The sequence below is a fragment of the Cynocephalus volans genome, chromosome 15 (assembly GCF_027409185.1).
Source record: "Cynocephalus volans isolate mCynVol1 chromosome 15, mCynVol1.pri, whole genome shotgun sequence".
Taxonomy (NCBI): domain Eukaryota; kingdom Metazoa; phylum Chordata; class Mammalia; order Dermoptera; family Cynocephalidae; genus Cynocephalus; species Cynocephalus volans.
In genome coordinates, this window is record NC_084474.1 from 73904609 (window position 1) to 73922436 (window position 17828).

At 38.2% G+C, this 17828-nt stretch overlaps 1 protein-coding gene across 1 annotated transcript; it reads right to left on the reverse strand.

The window, feature by feature from the left end:
• Positions 1-308: 308 nt before the first annotated feature.
• DSCC1 (DNA replication and sister chromatid cohesion 1) lies at positions 309-17350 on the reverse strand. Its single transcript, XM_063080092.1, has 9 exons — positions 17169-17350; positions 14262-14430; positions 11910-12044; positions 9657-9747; positions 6976-7114; positions 6454-6506; positions 5963-6117; positions 2919-3067; positions 309-475 (listed from the first exon to the last, which is right to left on the reverse strand). Exons 1-9 carry the CDS (start codon positions 17348-17350, stop codon positions 367-369), a joined length of 1182 nt encoding a protein of 393 aa, XP_062936162.1. The 3' UTR covers positions 309-366.
• Positions 17351-17828: the final 478 nt, after the last annotated feature.

A 17828-nucleotide genomic window follows, 5' to 3' on the forward strand; every position in this document is an offset into this window, starting at 1 on the left:
TGTATTTAATGATTAGAACATTAAATCCTAATTAAAAAAATAAGAATTTTAAATATAAAAAGCAAAACTTTCTACAAATAAAACCATGTAAATATACTAATCTCAGAAATATACTAAACATAGGAAATAATACTTCCTGTTGTCCTTGTTTACACTGTGTACATAGTATAATCATAATTTGAATGATATAGAAATATCCTATTACATTTAAGAAATAAGAAGAGTAGCAGTTTCAAAATGTTTAAGGTGAGGTGTAAAAACTCCTGAAAGGATTAGGTTTTGAAAAGTCAGGAATAAAAATACATAACAGGATCTTTTTCTTATATCCAACAACCTTATAAACAACTTCAGTCCCAAAGAAAAGACTTAAGAAATGGGTCTTCTGGAATTATAAACTTTAACACCATTTAGCATTGAAGAACGAGAATACTTAGTGAGTAATGCACCTATGGTTTGCTTCTCTCCACACAAATCTCTGTGGGAACAATAAAATAAATGAATAGCACAAATACTTTAAGGAACATAATATTCACAGTATTACATAGTAATTTTATCTGTCCCCCTAAATCCATCTTTCCAACAAGCATAAGGGTGAGTGTTTGTGGAAGAGATGGGATGGGGAGTGGTTATAAGTCTTAATTGAACTAGGTACAATACATGTATTATCTCATTTGACCTTCCCAATAAGAGTAGGAGTTATGTATTATTTAATCCCATAATAGATATTAGGAAACTGAGGTTCCCATGGTAGTAAATGACAGTCAAATTTTGCCTCCAAGTCTATGACTTCAAAGTCCATGTTATTTCCATTCTATCACACAGCCTCCAAATTAGAAATACAAGCAATGTAATACAGTGGGGTCTAGAGTCAGAGAACCTGGATTCTAGACTACCTGTGCAAGCTTGTGTAGACTACCTATCCTTCCTGAACTTTAGCTTCCTCTCTGTATCTCAAAAAGAAGACTATGACTGGATCATAACAAGAGAAGGGAAGAATGTGAGGGCATGAGCTAGAGAAGGCAGGAATGGCTAGATAATGTAGGGTCTTAAAGGGCATGGAAAGCAGTTGTGATTTAATTCTAAATGTAATGGGAAGCCATTAGGAGGGTTTTAATTAATGGAAAAACATAATGTGATCTAAGTTTTCAATAATGGAAGCAATCAGCTGATGATTATGGAAGTTTGGTAGTGGGTACCTGGAGGGTTCATTATATTATATTGTCATTTTTGAATGTTTAAAAATTTCCAAAATAAATAGCATAAAAAGGGGAAAGGAAAGGGGGTCAAAAATAGAAATAGGGAGACCAACTCAGAGGCAGGTAAAAGATGGTCCATCAGGATTTGCTCATAGTTTGGACCAGAACGTGAGGGAAGGAAAGAACAAGGATGATTTCTAGACTTTTTGTTTGAGTAACTGGATTAGTAGTGTCAATGTTAACTGAGATGAGGAAGATGGGGCTAAGTACAAGGGAGAGTGGATGGTTCTGTTATAAACATGTTAGGTTTGAAACTCTTATTGGATATCCAAATGGAAATTTTAATTAAGCAACTAAATATAACAGTCTGAAGCTCAGGGAAAAGCTCAAGTATGAAGATAAAATTAGGAAGTCACTAAATTTAAATCCAGGCTTGGTTGAGGGCACCAAGGGAAAAGTATAAACAGAAGAGAAGGTGGCCAAGATATAGTCCTGGAGCATGCCAACATTAAAAGATTGGGAGGAACAGGGAGATATCAGTAAAAGACACAGAAAAAGAGCTGCTTTGCAGGAGAGAGGAGAAAATCAGGGTGTTTCAAGTAGGAAGAAGTGGTCTGCTATGTCAAACAGTGCTAAGGGGTCAAGCAAACAAGGACAGACAGTTCACTACTAAGTGTAGAAACACGCATGTCATTGGGTTAATTAGATGTCATTAGGTAAAGGGAATGGGAGGTGAAGAAGTGAAGAGTGAGTATACAAGATTTTTTAAAGGAGTTTTCTTGTGAAGGAGAGCAGAGGACTTGGGGTCCAGTAGGTTGCTATAGTTGTTTTTAAAGATGGGCAATATTACAGAATATTATATGCTAGTGGGGATGGTGCAGCAGATAGGGAGACACTGATAAGAGGAGGAGGAAAAGGGTAACTGGAGGATCCAAGTCTTTAAGAAGGCCAGAGAGGATAGATCTAGTGAAGAAGGATTGGCCTTAGGAGCAGGGACCATTCGTGTATCCTACAGGGGGACTGCAAAGGAAGTAGGTACAGACATGATGAGGTTGGCAGATTTGGCAGTGGGAAAGAAAGTAGTTCTTGTCTAACTGCTTCTTTTTTCTCAAGAAATAAAGTTATGAGCTGAGAGTAAAGAAGAAATAGAGGGTATTGCTGTTATAAAAAGAGAAAAGAAAGATATAAGGGTTGCTCCAACATTGGAAAAGTTTTATGATGATGGTGCCCAGCCAGGGGTCCTGCTAAGTACCACTTATGTTCTAAAGAAAAACTGTGGCCACATTGTGTAATTTTCTCTAGGAAATTTCAGCTGCCTAGGTGTTGGCACACAGTAAGCAGAAATGGTGGGTTTAATCATTTTAGATTTTGCAGATTCTGCAATCTGGCATCTACCACAATACTAAAAGTAAGGCAGCAGGAAAGACAGGAGGTGGTAATCAGAGAGGGATGCTTGCCTTAGACTCATAGTGGGATATCTTTTCTTTCCCTCAAAGCACTGCAATTTTGCAGGGAAGAGAACAGAAAAGTGCTTTGGAAGCAATAGTAAGGAATAAAGATAACACATATTCCAACTCCAAGATCAGCAATCTTGGAGAACAGAGAAGGAGCATCCTGAGGGGACTACTCAAGAAAATTGTGTTCTAGTAATAAATCTAAAACCCTATGCCACTCTTCATAAAAAGAACAACTCTCAAAATCCGTTTTTAATAAATTACTTACTGAATATATGGAGCAATATCTTCTTCTGTCCATTTCTCCCTTAGAGAGAACAGGCTATTAAAACGTTCCTGATTATCCTCAGGTAAATCATCTACTTTCAGCAAAAATATGATTTCTGGTCTCGAGTGTCTATCCACCAGTGCTAATCCCTACAAGAAATTACAAGAAAAAGGGCAGTTAAAGTAATGATCTAATGTTTAAACATAGATCTCTCACCTTTTTACCTTTAGATTTAGCTTAGCCCAAAGTATTTTTTTTAATTTATTTATTTATTAATATTATTATTTTTTTACATTCTAAGATGTTGTTACAGAGCAGTTGCGGGGGAGAGGGATAAGGTAAGGGGGAAGGAAATAGGTGAGAGGAGTAGGAAGGAGGGGGCTCTTTGTCAAGGCCTATGGCACCCCCCTCTTTCCAGCAGGGGAGGCCAGGGGGTTCCAGTGGTGGCTCAGTGGTTGTTGCTGGGCTAGTTGTAGATGTCTAGGGGGAGGGGGATAGCATGGCTGAGGCCAACAGTCCCCCACTGCCCTGGCTTGGGAGCCCAGGGCACTTCCTGCAGCAGTTCAGTGGTTGTCGCTGGGCTGGTTGCAGATGTTGTGGGGGGTGGCGGAGGCCCTCAGGCCACCACCACCCCCACCGCACCAGCTCAGGAGCTTGGGGCACTTCCTACCACTGCTCAGTGGTCATCGCTGGGCTGGTCGTAGCCCAAAGTATTTAAAATGTCAGCTAAACAAAACTTACACAAACTATTGAGAGATTCACAATAGCCTTTTCCATAAAAAGAGCTCCTTTAAGTTGTGACTTCTTTTCCCTTCTGCAATCTGGCTTCTATACTACCAGTTTATCAAGACAGCTCTGGTTCTGTATTCACCAGTGACCTGTCATTGCAAAATCCAGCAGGCCCTTTTCTTGGATTCATCTTACCAGCCCTCTGTTTTCTTTGTTAATGTTGATTATTCCTTCATCTTCAAATCTCTCTTTTGGAGAGATCATCATTTCTTTATTTTCCGAACTTGATGGTATAGTCTTCTGGACTTCAATCCTGACTGCTCTCCTATTTCACTCTCATCTCCCATGTAACCTCATCTAAACCTGTTGCCTGAACCACCACTTACTTGCTAGCAACTGTAATTTTTATATCTTCGGCTCAGATCTTGTTTCTGAGCCCCAGACCTCTACATCCAAATCTATACATGAACTCACTGTGTTTATCACCCAGACCTACTCTAGTTCTAATATCCTAGGAAAGAAGGAAACCTAGACATCATCCTAGATTTCATTATCCAAACCATGCACCTAAGTGGACACTAAATCCTACAGCTGTTAAGGCATCAAGATTTTGCTATCCATTACCCACAACCTATTTCTTTGGCCAGTACTCTTTTACTTAGGAGTATTTAAGTGTTGAGAGCCTGCACAGTTCTTTTCTCATAATCTAGCCAACCTTCCATCCATCCATCCATTCTTTACAAAAGGCAAAACTGATGAGTACCTGATGAGGTAGCTCTTCTAACTGATGTCACTGAATGGCACCAAAGAGCTTTCTGGAGAGAGTTGAAATTCCTTATCATAATCCATAGTGTCCCTAACTAACTCACCAGCACCCTTCACTCTAGTCATACATCCATACCAACAGTGCCCCAATTTTTATACCCTCACATCTTTGAACATGCTCTCCTGGATTCCCATCTCTGCCCTTTTTGCCACCTAGAAAGCAGTATTCATCCTTCTAGACTCAGCAGCTAAAACATCCATTCTTTTAGAAAATCTCTCCTGATTGACTGGTCTGATGGATAAGCCCCTTTTCTTTGCTCTCATAACATCTTGTACATGACTTTCCCATAGCATAGATCACTCTGCATTGTAAGAACAGATTTATACATGTAATGTGCTGCCCCCCATTAACAATCCCCAGGCTAGTTCTGAGCACCCAATGGGACCCTGTATGACATTTTCTCCTTAGCACTGAGCATGGTGTCTAGATGTCAAAGGAACTCCATAAATATTGAGTAAATCTATTCATTTAGCAAATATTTATTGACCATAAACCACACACCAGGCAGTAGGCTATATAATGGCAAGCAACAGTGAACAAAATGCTATCAAAGTGGACAGTAGGGAACCACATAATTAAACATTTTTCCAAAGCTTAGTGGTCAGTGTCGTGAAGGAAAAGTATAGGGTGCTATGGAAGAGCAAAACAGGAGGCCTTTTCTTAGAGCAGAGAATGAAAGAAGGCTTTTTTAATGAAGTGACACTCAAAGATGAGCAGGAGGTAGCCACATGAAATTAGGGAAAATATCATTCCAGAACAAAAAGCCTTGTAGGAAGGTAGTAAGACAGGAGAGAGCTTGATGCTCTTAAAAACCTGAAAGAAGGTTGATATGCAGTGAGCAGGGGAGAAAGTAGCCAGACATGAAGCTATGGGGGTGTTCAGCAAGGGCCTTGTAGGGCAAGATACAAATTCTGGATTATATATCTTAAGTGCAATGGGCAACCATTAAAATGATATATGTAGGACATTCATCTAATCTGACTGGCATTTTTAAAAGAGCATTCTAGTAGAACCACAGAAATGGACTGGAGACAGGCAAAATTGAAAGGGCAGGGGCCTGCTTAGGGGTGCTCTTGATATTGCAGAAGCAGGTGATTATGGTAGTTTGGACTAGGACGGTGGTGATAGAAATAGAAATGGAACAAAATGAGATTCACTGGGTAGAAACAGGTATTAACTGGAAAGGAGCCTAAGGGAACATATTGACGTGATAGAAGTGTTCTAAAACTGGATTGTGGTGATGGCTGTGAAACTTAGTAATTTACTAAAAGCCACTTAAAAAGGTGAATTTTATGTATGTAAGTTGTACCTTAATAAGGTATTAGGTTTTTTTATAGGACTTTGTGAAGGGCTAAATGCACATTGTACTCCTAAATATGTGTCTAGGAAAATAAGTTGGCTCCCAGATTAAGTGCCAATACAGGTATCATTTCATCTAGTAATTAATGATAACCTGATGAATTATGGTAACAACCCCTACTGCTATTACCTTAAGCTGATCGAGCCTAGTTATCATTCCTTCAGGAACACTCTGTTGCCACACTTCTTGAAACTCAGCAAGATTGAATTTCACTGCATTCTGAAGTAGCATTTGTGCTGTTGCTCTGCATATTTTATCAGCACTCAATTCAAAATAAACTTCACCTAAGGAAAAGGGACCAGACAGTTTCATATTATCATCTTAACAATTAACTATAGTACTAATGTTTCCTTTTCCTCAATACAATTTCTTAGAAGCAATTATATATCTGAACTCTCCTCCCACAACGCCATGGAGTTCTCATTTTTAACACCAATACAGTTCAGAAAGGTATACCAATTTTATTTATTTTGTGTGTGTGTGCAGCTGGCCAGTAAACGGATCAAACCCTGGACCCTGGTGTTACCAGCACCATACTCTAACCAACTGAGCTAACCAGCCAGTCCCCAATTTTAACATACAAGAGTTAAAATATCATTAAAATACTTTACAAATCTTACCTTCATCTATATATTTCTTTCCATAACATTTAAGACAGTGTTCTATCATTTCCCTGAAAAATTTAAAAACACCCATTTGAAAAATTATCAACATTTATTTACTATATTTTAAAACTCATTGCTAACTGAAAGCTAAGATATAACTTTAAGATTTGAATACTAAGTAATTTTGGCTGGCACATAATATTTTATTTAAATTTGGAACTAACTAAAATATTTTGGGCAACTACTGTGTGCCAAGCCTCATGCTAAATATTTTTACATGAATTATATGAGCATATTATTATTATAAAATAGCTCAAGCATAACAATTATTTCTTCATATTTTTTATGGCCAAAAAAAGATGCACGTTTATTCACCCCAGTGACCAAAATTCCCAAATCTTTTTTGGTTATATATTTTAAAATTTTCTCTAAGATATCAAAATATAAATAATCTACGCCCTGGGTTTAGTTCAAGTTTGGAAAATAATTTTCTTCCCCTTAAGGAAATCTGAAGGGACAAGAAATTAAAATACTTACTCTGGCTCCAGTGGTCCAAGTTCCTGAAGGCATATATTCAATGGAACTTTACTAAACGACCAAGATTCAGAATCCACAAGCTCAGTTACATGATTCAGAAGTTTCATCTCATAATCAAATTCAAGAATCCTCCAATAACCTGCAAATTCCAAAAGCTGTATTTACCAAAGAACATTTTAAGCAAATTAATTGGCTAATAGATTGATAAAGTACTAGCATACTTTTGCCCACTGAAAAAAAGCAGACACTAAAAGTCTTCACTTTCTTTAAATGATGCTTCTTTTTATACTTTTTTCCCACTCATTCTAAATTGTGTCTTGAGGAAGCTTAAGTGTTTTTTAAAGAGTACTTTTTATGACTAACACTTTAGGTTTTTTCCAAGTGCTTTCATATTCAATTATTCACAATAATCTTGTTGTTCTAAGTGGAAATGAGGAAATCTGCAGCTGGTACAGTCCTTCCCTCAGAATATCATACAAATGAGGTGAAGGTCATATCCTACATGGTAATAACTTTCATCACAGCTGTCTTACAGAGGTGTTCCCATACTCATAAGAAGTCCAGCTCATTCAAGAGATGATAGACTTTAAGGTACAATGTGTATAAGGAAAAAAAATAAAGTCTTGGCATAAAGATACCTTTCCCTCTTCCCATAAAACAGAAAATGCCATTTTTATAATCAATGGCACAACTACCACCCCTAGAGAAAGAAATCAAGTACATATTTCCAAAGGAGAATGTTTTTGTTCTTATTTTGGAAAAAAATACAGGCAACTTTAAAAACTGGATAGTGTGATATAAAACTGAGGAAGAGAGCTAGAAGTAATCTGTGCATCCCTCTACCAAAATTTTACCTATCTCCATGCAATAAGTGAATAATGCAGAGGGCTATATTAAAATACATTGTTTAGTTTGCCTTTAAAAACAAACAAACAAAAAAAAACACTTTAATATTTATCCATATACTATAATAACTAGAAACAGGCCTTCAAAATTCAAAACTTTATTTTAGATACTTTAGATCAAATCAATCTCAAGGAACCACAACAACAAGCTACGTGCTTCCAGTTAGTTCTAAAGTTGTGTGCAGATACTTTATTTAACAGGATTTGCCACATTTGAGAGTTAAGGTTTCACAAAAGATAATCTTGTCTGGAAGAATATGAGCAAACTGAATAGTACATTTACCAACCCATGCTGATTTTCTCCTTCCTAACACATGCATACAGACTAAGTTGCTTCTCTGGGCAGGCTGAAGTGGGCTGAAAGATGTATGCAGACATCTACTCAAGTATTACTGTAGTCCCAGATGCTGAAAAAAAGCTCTGACTCCGGTGCCGAGGCCAGTCAAAACATTAAAGATGACACTGTGGAGCTTCTTCATCAACCCATGGTACCTACACATACTCCCAGACTCATTATATAAACTATAGGCTTATTATAGAAACTAACACCTGTTCAAAAATACATTAAGAGTTATCACAAGAAGAAACGTGGCCCCATCTTACAAGCAATTTGGAAATATGATAAGGTTATTAAATTAATTCTGAATTTGGAGTTTAAGGACCCATCACTAGCTCAACACATAACCCTGGACAAGTTAGTTCCCCTTCCTAGGCCTTATTTTCTTCACCTATTAAGAAACAATAAATTTTTGTGATGATGAACTTGCTAACTACTCTGATTTGATCATTACACATTGTATACATGTATTAAAATATAATTCTGTACTCTATAAATATGTACCCCCCAAAATGAAATGATTAGACTACTTCATATCTAAAAACCTTTCTTGACTGAACATTGTTTTTCGACTACCACTTAATCCAAAGAGTAAGCCTGTAAGGAGTAGTTAAAGGCACTGGTCACAGACTGACCACCTCATATAAAGATGATCACACGTAATCTCTATCCCACACTCAAAAAGACAAATATCATCATCTTTGAGCCCAAAAGAAGATTACATAAACTGTATACATATAGGGCAAATTGTGGAATATACCAATATTTATAAAGCAAATGTATTTCACAGGGCCTCCAAAGCCCTGCAGTTTCAGGTTTAGCCTAACTTCTTAAAATTATATATAGAAATGTTAACCTTGCAAAAGACAGGAAACTTTCTTCAGGGTAGCATCTCTGATGTGGATAGAGAGTTGTGGCACAGCAAGGTTGCTGGCTCAAGGACAGACAAGTTACTGATTGATATGTAAAGATACTGGGAAATTGCTATAGGGAAAAACAGTGTTTGCTAAGATCAAGTTTTTGTTGGTGGATCGACTTAACCTTTTGTCAAATTGCATTATGGAATGTCACTTTGGTTGTTTCACTGAATGTTACCAGCCTCTATTGTTAAACTATAATTGGCCATAACCCCACCTATGTTCTCTTCCTGTAACTTCCTGGTCTGGAGAATAAATGCAGGGTGAGAACCCCAATTTGTTGTTAATTTCCAAAAGGAAGAAATGCCTCTTTCTTGAGGGTTCCAGGAAATTAACCCCTTCGGGGCCTCTCACTGCTCTGAAGAAATGGGCTTTGAGTAATCCTTTTTGCAGCTCCATCACCCAGGGGAAGAAAGGTGACAAATCTGTGTGAGGCAAAGCAACAGCAAATATGTCCTAAGACTTCTCCCTCATACAATGTCCAATTCCATCATTATTATTAATAATACTAAGTAACACTACCTTCAATCTCACAGGCATTTAGAACTTGTAACTGGGTCATTATTTCTTCCTCACTTGCTTGAATTTGGTCAAGCAAATCTTCAGTTGTATACTGAAACAAAAAAATATATATATTTTAAGGCCTTCGAAGAATAATATTTTTTTAGACTTCTTGTTGAATTTTGGGAAATAATACATAGAACAGATTAAGGTAATTTTTATGCACTAGCTCAGTTTCTTTTGTTAATGTGAATGATTACTACATGAAATCAATGGATGTCTTAAAAGAAAACAAAGGTAAATCTTCAGGATGTTGGATTTGGCGATGGTTTCTTATATGTGACAGCAAAATCACAAGCAACAAAAGAAAAAATAGATCAGTTGGATTTCATCAAAATGATAAACTTTTATACTGAAAACACTGTCAACACAAAAGGAATAATATTGTATTATTTCAATTATTTGTGGTACTTAGAGTAGTCACATTCACGGACCAGGGAGAGGTAGTAATGGAGAGTTACTGTTTGATGCATACAGAGTTTCAGTTTGGGAAGATGAAAAAGTTCTCAAATGGATGGTCCTAATAGTTGCACAACAATATGAATGTACTTAATGCTGCTGAACTATACACTTAAAAATGGTTAACATAGTAGATTTTATGTTATTTATATTTTACGACAATAAAAAAATCAAGAAAGCAAAAAGACAACCCATAGAATGGGAGAAAATATTTGCATATTATAAAACTGATAAGAGACTAGTATCTAGACTATACAAGAACTGTCCTACAAGTCAGTAATAAAAAGTCAAATAATTAATAAATCAGGCAAAGGAAATGAACAAACATTTCTCCAAAGATATACAAACAGTCAATAAGCACATAAAAAATTGTTCAGCATCATTAGTCATTAGGGAAATGCACATCGAAACCACAATGAGATACCACTTCAAATCCACTAGGATAAACATCAAAAAAACCCAGAAAATAATGAGTGTTGTTGAGGATGTAAAGAAATTGGAACCCTCAAACACTGTGGGTGGGAATGGAAAATGGTGCAGCCACTCTGGGAAACAGTGTGGCCGTTCCTGGAAAGGTTATACAGCCACCACATGATCCACCAATTCCACTCCTAGCATATATATATACCCAAGAGAAATTAAAACATAGGTCCACATAAAAACGTGTACCTGAATGGTCACAACAGCATTATTCATCATAATCAAAAAGTGGAAACTACCCAGATGTTCATCAACTGATAGATAAACGAATGTGTAAAATATGGTATATCCATAAAATGGGATATTATTCAGCAATAAAAAGGAATAAAATATTGATACATGCTCTATATCACAGAAGAATCTTGAAAAGATTATACTAATTTAAAGAAGCCACATATTATATGATTCCGTTTAAATGAAATGTCCAGAATAGGCAAATCTATAGAGACAGAAAGTTGATCAGTGGTTGCCTAGGGCTGAGGGAGAGAGCAGGGAGAAGGTTGGATTGGAAGGTGACAGGTAAAGGTTACAGGGTTTCTTTTGTGGGTAATGGAAATGTCCTGAACTTGATCATGGTGATGTTGCACAACACTGTCAATGTGCCACAGACCACTGAATTGTACACCTTAAAATGACTGAACTGTGTGGTATGTGAATTATATCTCAATAAAGCCGTTAACAAAAAAATTTTTCAAAAGAAAGAAATCAGTGGAGGAAAAGAATTTCTAAATACGGTCTTGAGTATACCAGCATAGTTCTATAATTCTGAATTACATTAAAAAGTAAAAAAATTTTTTTACTTGTCATATAAATATTTTTCCATACTTCCAAGAATTAGTTCATTTTAACATTGGAGTAAGAATATTTTCCATTTTCATAATGTCTTCTCTCAAGAGCACCTAATTATGTTTTTTATCAAATGAAAATTAATTTCACCTCTAAAACATCATTTCAAAGACAGAAACATGAGAAGTTTTCAGCTATATAAATAGTACCATGATATATAGGATTGTTTTATATAGGATTTGCTTCAAATATTCTAGAAAAAGAAAAAAAGGTGGAAGGAGGCAGGGGGATAAAAGAAACAAGACTGACAAAATAGTAGTAGTTCAAGTGAAAGATGAATATGTGGGATCATTATACTACTTCTGCTTTTGGATATATTTAAACTTTTCATAACATAAACTTTGAACAGTAAGAATGTCACCATTAAGTGCCTCTAATTATAGTTTTTTTAAAAAATTCCAAATAAAAAAGTGAAAATAATAGTCTTACTTTTGAGCGGTTTGAATCCTTTTCTTTTTGACTATCAGGTCCTTCATAGGTATTTTCCATCAAAAGTTTCCTTAGTTTCTTTAATTTAGGTTTACGTCTTCTTAATTCCCAATAGTTATTAGAAAAACCAAAGATCTGGAAATTATAATATATCATAACCTTTTAGGAACCATTCTAAAAGAAAATTTCATACAAAATTCCAACTAACCCATCTGCCCTCAGCAAGAACCACGTAAAGGGAGTCAAGGAACTCTGCTTTCTGTTGGGAAGGTAGGTACCATCCAGCCTTCTCACACAAGAATGGATGGTCATCTTCAGGAAACATCTTTCCAAACCCATATTAAGAAGACACTGCCAACATAATGAGAACCAACAACTGAGGTTCATGTCGCAAGCATACTTTGGAAACTAGACTATGCCCAGAAAAGAATGACCAGGATGGTGACAATTCTGCAAACAGGCAGAAACAACTGAAAATGAATATACTTAGGCTGAAAAACAGAAAATAAAGAAGAGACATTATCAGTCTTCAAATAATGAAGGGGTGTTAAAGGGAAAAGGGGGCATCCTTGTTCTGTGTTGCTCATAACGTCAAAAATAAGCAGAAGTTAAGGGAGAGAGACTTCCGTGCAATGCAAGAACTTTCTACTATTTAGAATTACACTTAATTTCACTGTTGGACATATGAAACAGCAGAAGGCCTATCACTCGAAGAAATCCAGTTGATAAAGGCTAGAGGATGGAAATGTCTGTTATTTCTCTGTATCTCCATGACTTGGCCAGTGCCTAGCACTCAGTAGGTGCCAATAAGTGTTCATGAAAGAGGAAAAAAGGCTGAAATGGGTTTTCTCTGGGGTGCCTTCCAACTCTAAAATGGAACAATGGGGGCTGCTTCTCCTCTTGAACTAGGATAAGGTTTGATTGACAAGATGAGGCCCAGAGGCTGAAGGAGATGTTACTGAATCTAAGGCCTTCAAGGAGCTTAGGGACTGAATCAAAAAGATTGATTTTACCCATAGTTCACAGAGTCAGCCCTCTGGCTACTGTATCTAATGCATACATATTGGCATATGCTTTTGTGTGTTGGGGTAGGCAGGTAGAGGAGGAAAGTTTGGCATAGTGTTTAAATTAGTTGCCAGTATTGAAAAATTAGGAGATTTTGCCCCAAAAATCTAAATGTCAAGGTTTACTTGGAAAAAAGAAATTGGAGGATCTGGCAGAGGAGCGCCTGCTTTCCCACAAGGCAACTGAGTAGTAGCCACCCACCTACTCTGGGCTTGTGCTCTCCAGTTTGCCCTAGATCCAACCACTGCCTATTACTCTTGAGCATCCACTACCATTTATCAACCCCATCCTGCTTTGCTCACATGCCTTCCTTATCTCACCCTTTTAGGCATCTAATGTGTAAACACCGACCAAGACTTCAGTTAGTAAGTCTTTGCTATGTTTTACCCAGTCTCAGCAAACAGAATTCCCATAACACGCAAGAGCTCAAAGTTACTCATAGATATTATTATGCCCTCATAAAAACACCTACAAAACAGGTTAAGCCATAAAATATATATGTGTGTATATATCTTTTACAAAAAGATGAACTGCCACTTTTCTAGTTAATTACAATGAAAGACTTATAACCCTACAAAAACCAAAATACAATATTTACTTATATAAAGTAAATATAAGTTCTTATGCTCTGGTAACATCATATGAATTACTGCAACTTCCCAGAATTTTCCCTTCTTTCCTCTCCAATTCTATTTTTAAGGGAATAGTTGGTCTTCAGTCATTCTGAAAAAATTGAGGGCTGTGCTTTGATTGTTATGTGTGTAACGACCTAGAAATGATGGAGACTTTTGTTTGGTAACCGCTATTGGTATTCTCCAAAATAATTAAAATTTGTTATACTTGGCTACAGATATTAATGAACTAAACTAAGTTCAAAGCTAAGAAATACACTTCCTTCAAAAACTCAAATTTCTTCATTTCTCTACCTCAAGTATTACCAAATGCAATAGTTATAGTTTAAAGGAGTCTCCTTCCAAAACACATCCATAGCAAAATTTACTAAAACTTTTCGAATGAGTCACCAAATAGCAAACTTTCCACGTTATAGAAAAAAAATCAACTTGTCTGGGACTTCAAAATCAAAATAGAAAAATAGAGACAAGTTCACAAGACTCCAAACAAACAAAAATAATAATACTAATGCTGAGAGATTTCAAATTCCATTAAAAAGCTTCTTAGATTCCCCATAATTGTACATTTTACACCTAAAGTTTTTAACTAAAGGCACAATCAACACACGCATTGTCATTCTCAGATTTACATAAATGAGGGGACAGAAAACAGTACCTCAGTGTAAATAAAGTTACTATGTGTTTCTTCCTTCTTCAGCTGGTTTGGAGTTTTACAACCAGGAATGAAAAGCAACATATTTGAAGTGTCTGCTATTTTCAAATCATATGTTTTGTTTTTACTGCACAGCACAGCTTGCTCATCTTTATCACCACGAATCACAAGACTGAAGAAAAATGCGGGAAAAAATAAATGTTTTATTGAGACTCCAGCGGACATCATCATTATAAACAGTTCCAAAATCCTCCAGGCTTGTAGAATTTACAATTAATTATTTTATTATTATTTTAATTTATCAATATACAATGTAGTTGATTTTCATATCCTTTTACCAATTCCTCTTTCCCCCTTCCCTTTCCCCCCCGCCCATGAACATCATATCTGTTCACTTGTCTTAACAAGTTCAGGGAATTGTAATTTATAATTAATTCTTGATGCTGTATCTGGCCCCTGTGGAACAATGCTGGGTTCTACAGAGCAACTAAACATAGGCAAGACAAATTCAAAGAGACCAAGAGGCCAAATGTCATCACGTGGCATCTTTGTGCACACTGCTGGGAAGAGCACAAGAAAAAGCATCTAGAAGCTTCAAGATGTTGCAATGTTCTAAAACATGCTAAAGTGGTATTTCTCAAACTTATGCATAGGCATCTTAAGGAATCTTGTTAAAAAGCAGATTGGGATTCAGTAGGTCTGGGATGGGACCTAAGATTCTGCATTTCCAGCAAGCTCCCAGAAGATAACCATGCTGCTGCTCCTGTACCCATCTAAGAGTCATCCTTCTTGTTTTGTTCTGAGTATCCCAACAGTCAAAAGGAGCACATCCTGGCCTAACCATCAGCTATATTGCAAAGAAACTGGGACCTCAAGAAAAGAGGGCTGAAATGCTGAAGGAAAAATATGAAAAAGATATGTTTACAAATTGGACTAAACGAAAGACTGAAAAAGGGAGTTTTTCTCAGCTGAAGAAAAGCAAGAAGGAAGGATGAAGCTGAAGAGGGAGAAGAGGAAAGACTAAACACAAAGATAATGGAAATGACAAGAAAGCTCGTTCTAGCAGGTTTGCTATAAAAAATTTAACTCCCCTGTGCACAACTCACATCTTTTAAATAAATAATAAAATACAAGACTGTAATTTTTTTTTTTTTTTTAACTAAGCCTTCATTTAAGTAAAAAGAATAAAAGGTCTTTTAGATTCCTGGTGCTAATAACATCTAATAGACCCAAGTACCTACTCTTTAACATTCATTTCTACATTGCACTCTTCCTGGCTTTGAAATATTTTATTTGTACCAATCCTCCAGCCCCCCAAAATTAAAGACACATTTCCAGGTCCTCCTGGAGTTTTTGTTTGTTTGTTTGTTTGTTTGCCAGCTAGATTAACTATAACTGGACAAAAAGAAGGTCATCATACCTGAAGTCTTTTCCCAAATCCCCACCAACTCAACTGTGATAGAACCAGATGACTGAAGTTCTCCTTCATTTCCCTTGAAGATACTTTGTGGTTAGTATCGGAAGACTGGTTAACTATAATACTGTTTGGCAGGTAAAGTATGAAAACTGAAAGGTAGCTTAAAGGGCTCAATTAAAAGGAACCCACAGGAGAAAAAATTACCTAATAAAATACAGGTATTGGAGGAACAGTGGTGCAGAAAAGAATCAAGCCGGAGCCCCTAACTTCTAATTTGCAGGAGTTGGGGCAGCACAAGGAATCTAGAATCATTCTCTAGATTTCTCCAGATTGCCTTCAAGAACTACCGCACCTTTGAATATGTATTTTAATCCAAGGTCTTGCAGCAAATTTGTAGCTGACCTAGAATTAGAAACAGCTTCAGATCCCCATTGAGTGACCTCAAGCAAGTCTGTTTGGGGGGCCGGGGCTCACCCAATTACCAAGTCTGTAATACACCCTTAAACTTATTCCCTACATGTCCTACCTATTGTCTGAGTAAAATACATTAAAATAAAATAAAATATAAAATATAAATAAAAAGTATAATAAAGTAGAAAGCAAGAAAAACTCTATAAATATTAGCTATTACCATTGTATTTTAAGATAGAATGACAAAGTGTTCTGTGGAGTACCTAGCATCACTGTTGTTAACCTAAAAAAGAAACTGAGGCCAAAAACATATAGTAAGGATTCATTGAGCCAATTTGACGATTGCAACCATGCAACTATAGATCAGATGGACCTGAAAATGTGTTCCAAAGAGGGCCAGAACAGCTTCACATTTTATAATCACAAGTTGTGAGAGCCAAAGGAGAGAAAGAGGGAAAGAGGAAGGGGGTGAGAGGGGGACAGCGGGGAAAAGAGAAAAGGAGGGGGAAAGGCAGAGGGAGAGAGTCCCGCTAGTTACTTCATCAGGCTTTCTATTGATTGTACATGACATGTAGATTTGGGATTGTTGGGTTACATCTTACATGCAGGGATCTAGGGCAAGTGTAATAAGAAGTATCGTAGGTAATTTTATGGCTTTCCGACGCCATTATGGCTGTTTCTAAATCAAATGGTATCACGATAACGTTTTCCAGGACAGATGGACGTGATTACTGACTTATCCAGATCTCCCAAGGCACTATCTAGCTGAGCTGGTCAGAGCAGGTGCTTTTGGTTTCAGTGTTAATGTCTTCAAAACCTCACTGAAGTTCTATCTGCTGACGTTTCATGCCTCCCAGGTAGCTGGACCAGTCTTCCAATCACCTCAGCCAGCTAACTGGGCGGCCTAGCAGAGGCGTGGCATCCCCGGGAGAAGGCAGCGTGCTGGAGGTCAGGCCCCGGCTTGCTGTGAGCCCCCGACCTAATCAGTGCATCTCTCCGGCCCTGCTTCCTCCTCCTGAGCTTCCCCGCTGAGAAAATCCACGGGCACGAGAGGCTGGGGGAGCGGCGCGTCCTGGGCTCACCTGTGTCCGGCCTCCAGCTGCTGGCACAGCGCGGGCTCCAGCTCCAGCAGACACAAGTCGCCGGCGGTGGCGCCGCTGGCCCCGGAGCCGAAGGCCAGGCAGTGCACGGCCGGCAGCAGCTCGGCCGGGTTCAGCTTGGCGATCTGCAGCGTCGCGTCCACCTCCTCGCGGGTCCTCCTCATCGCGGCGCCAGCTCGGGGGTCCCGCCGCGCCCGGGGTGTCGCGGGCTTGGGCAGCAAGAACAAAGCTCCCCAAACGGCAGGGATCTGCGAAACGTACACGAAATAGAAAGAGTTGCTTCAAAAGCGCGCCAAGCGGCTCGGGGCGTGTTTCCGGGGCGGAGCGCAAGGCGGGCGCGTCCGGGGAAGGTCCTCAAACCTCTGGGTGCGCGAGCCTGTCCGCGGCCGGGCCCCCCGACGCAGGGCCCCGACTGCGGGAGGGAAACAGGGCAGAGCTGCCACCCGGCGGAGCGCGACACGGAATCCTCACCCACCCCTTCCGCTCTCCCCCTCCCCGCCTTGTTTCCAGCGGATGCTGCCATTTCCTCGCCGTCAAAATTGTATTATCTTCTGCCAGTGGTGCGCCTTGTGATGAGCATTTTGCATGTGTGATGTCATGAACCCTTTGCCACAACTCTGTTATGTGGGCCCCTAGTCATCT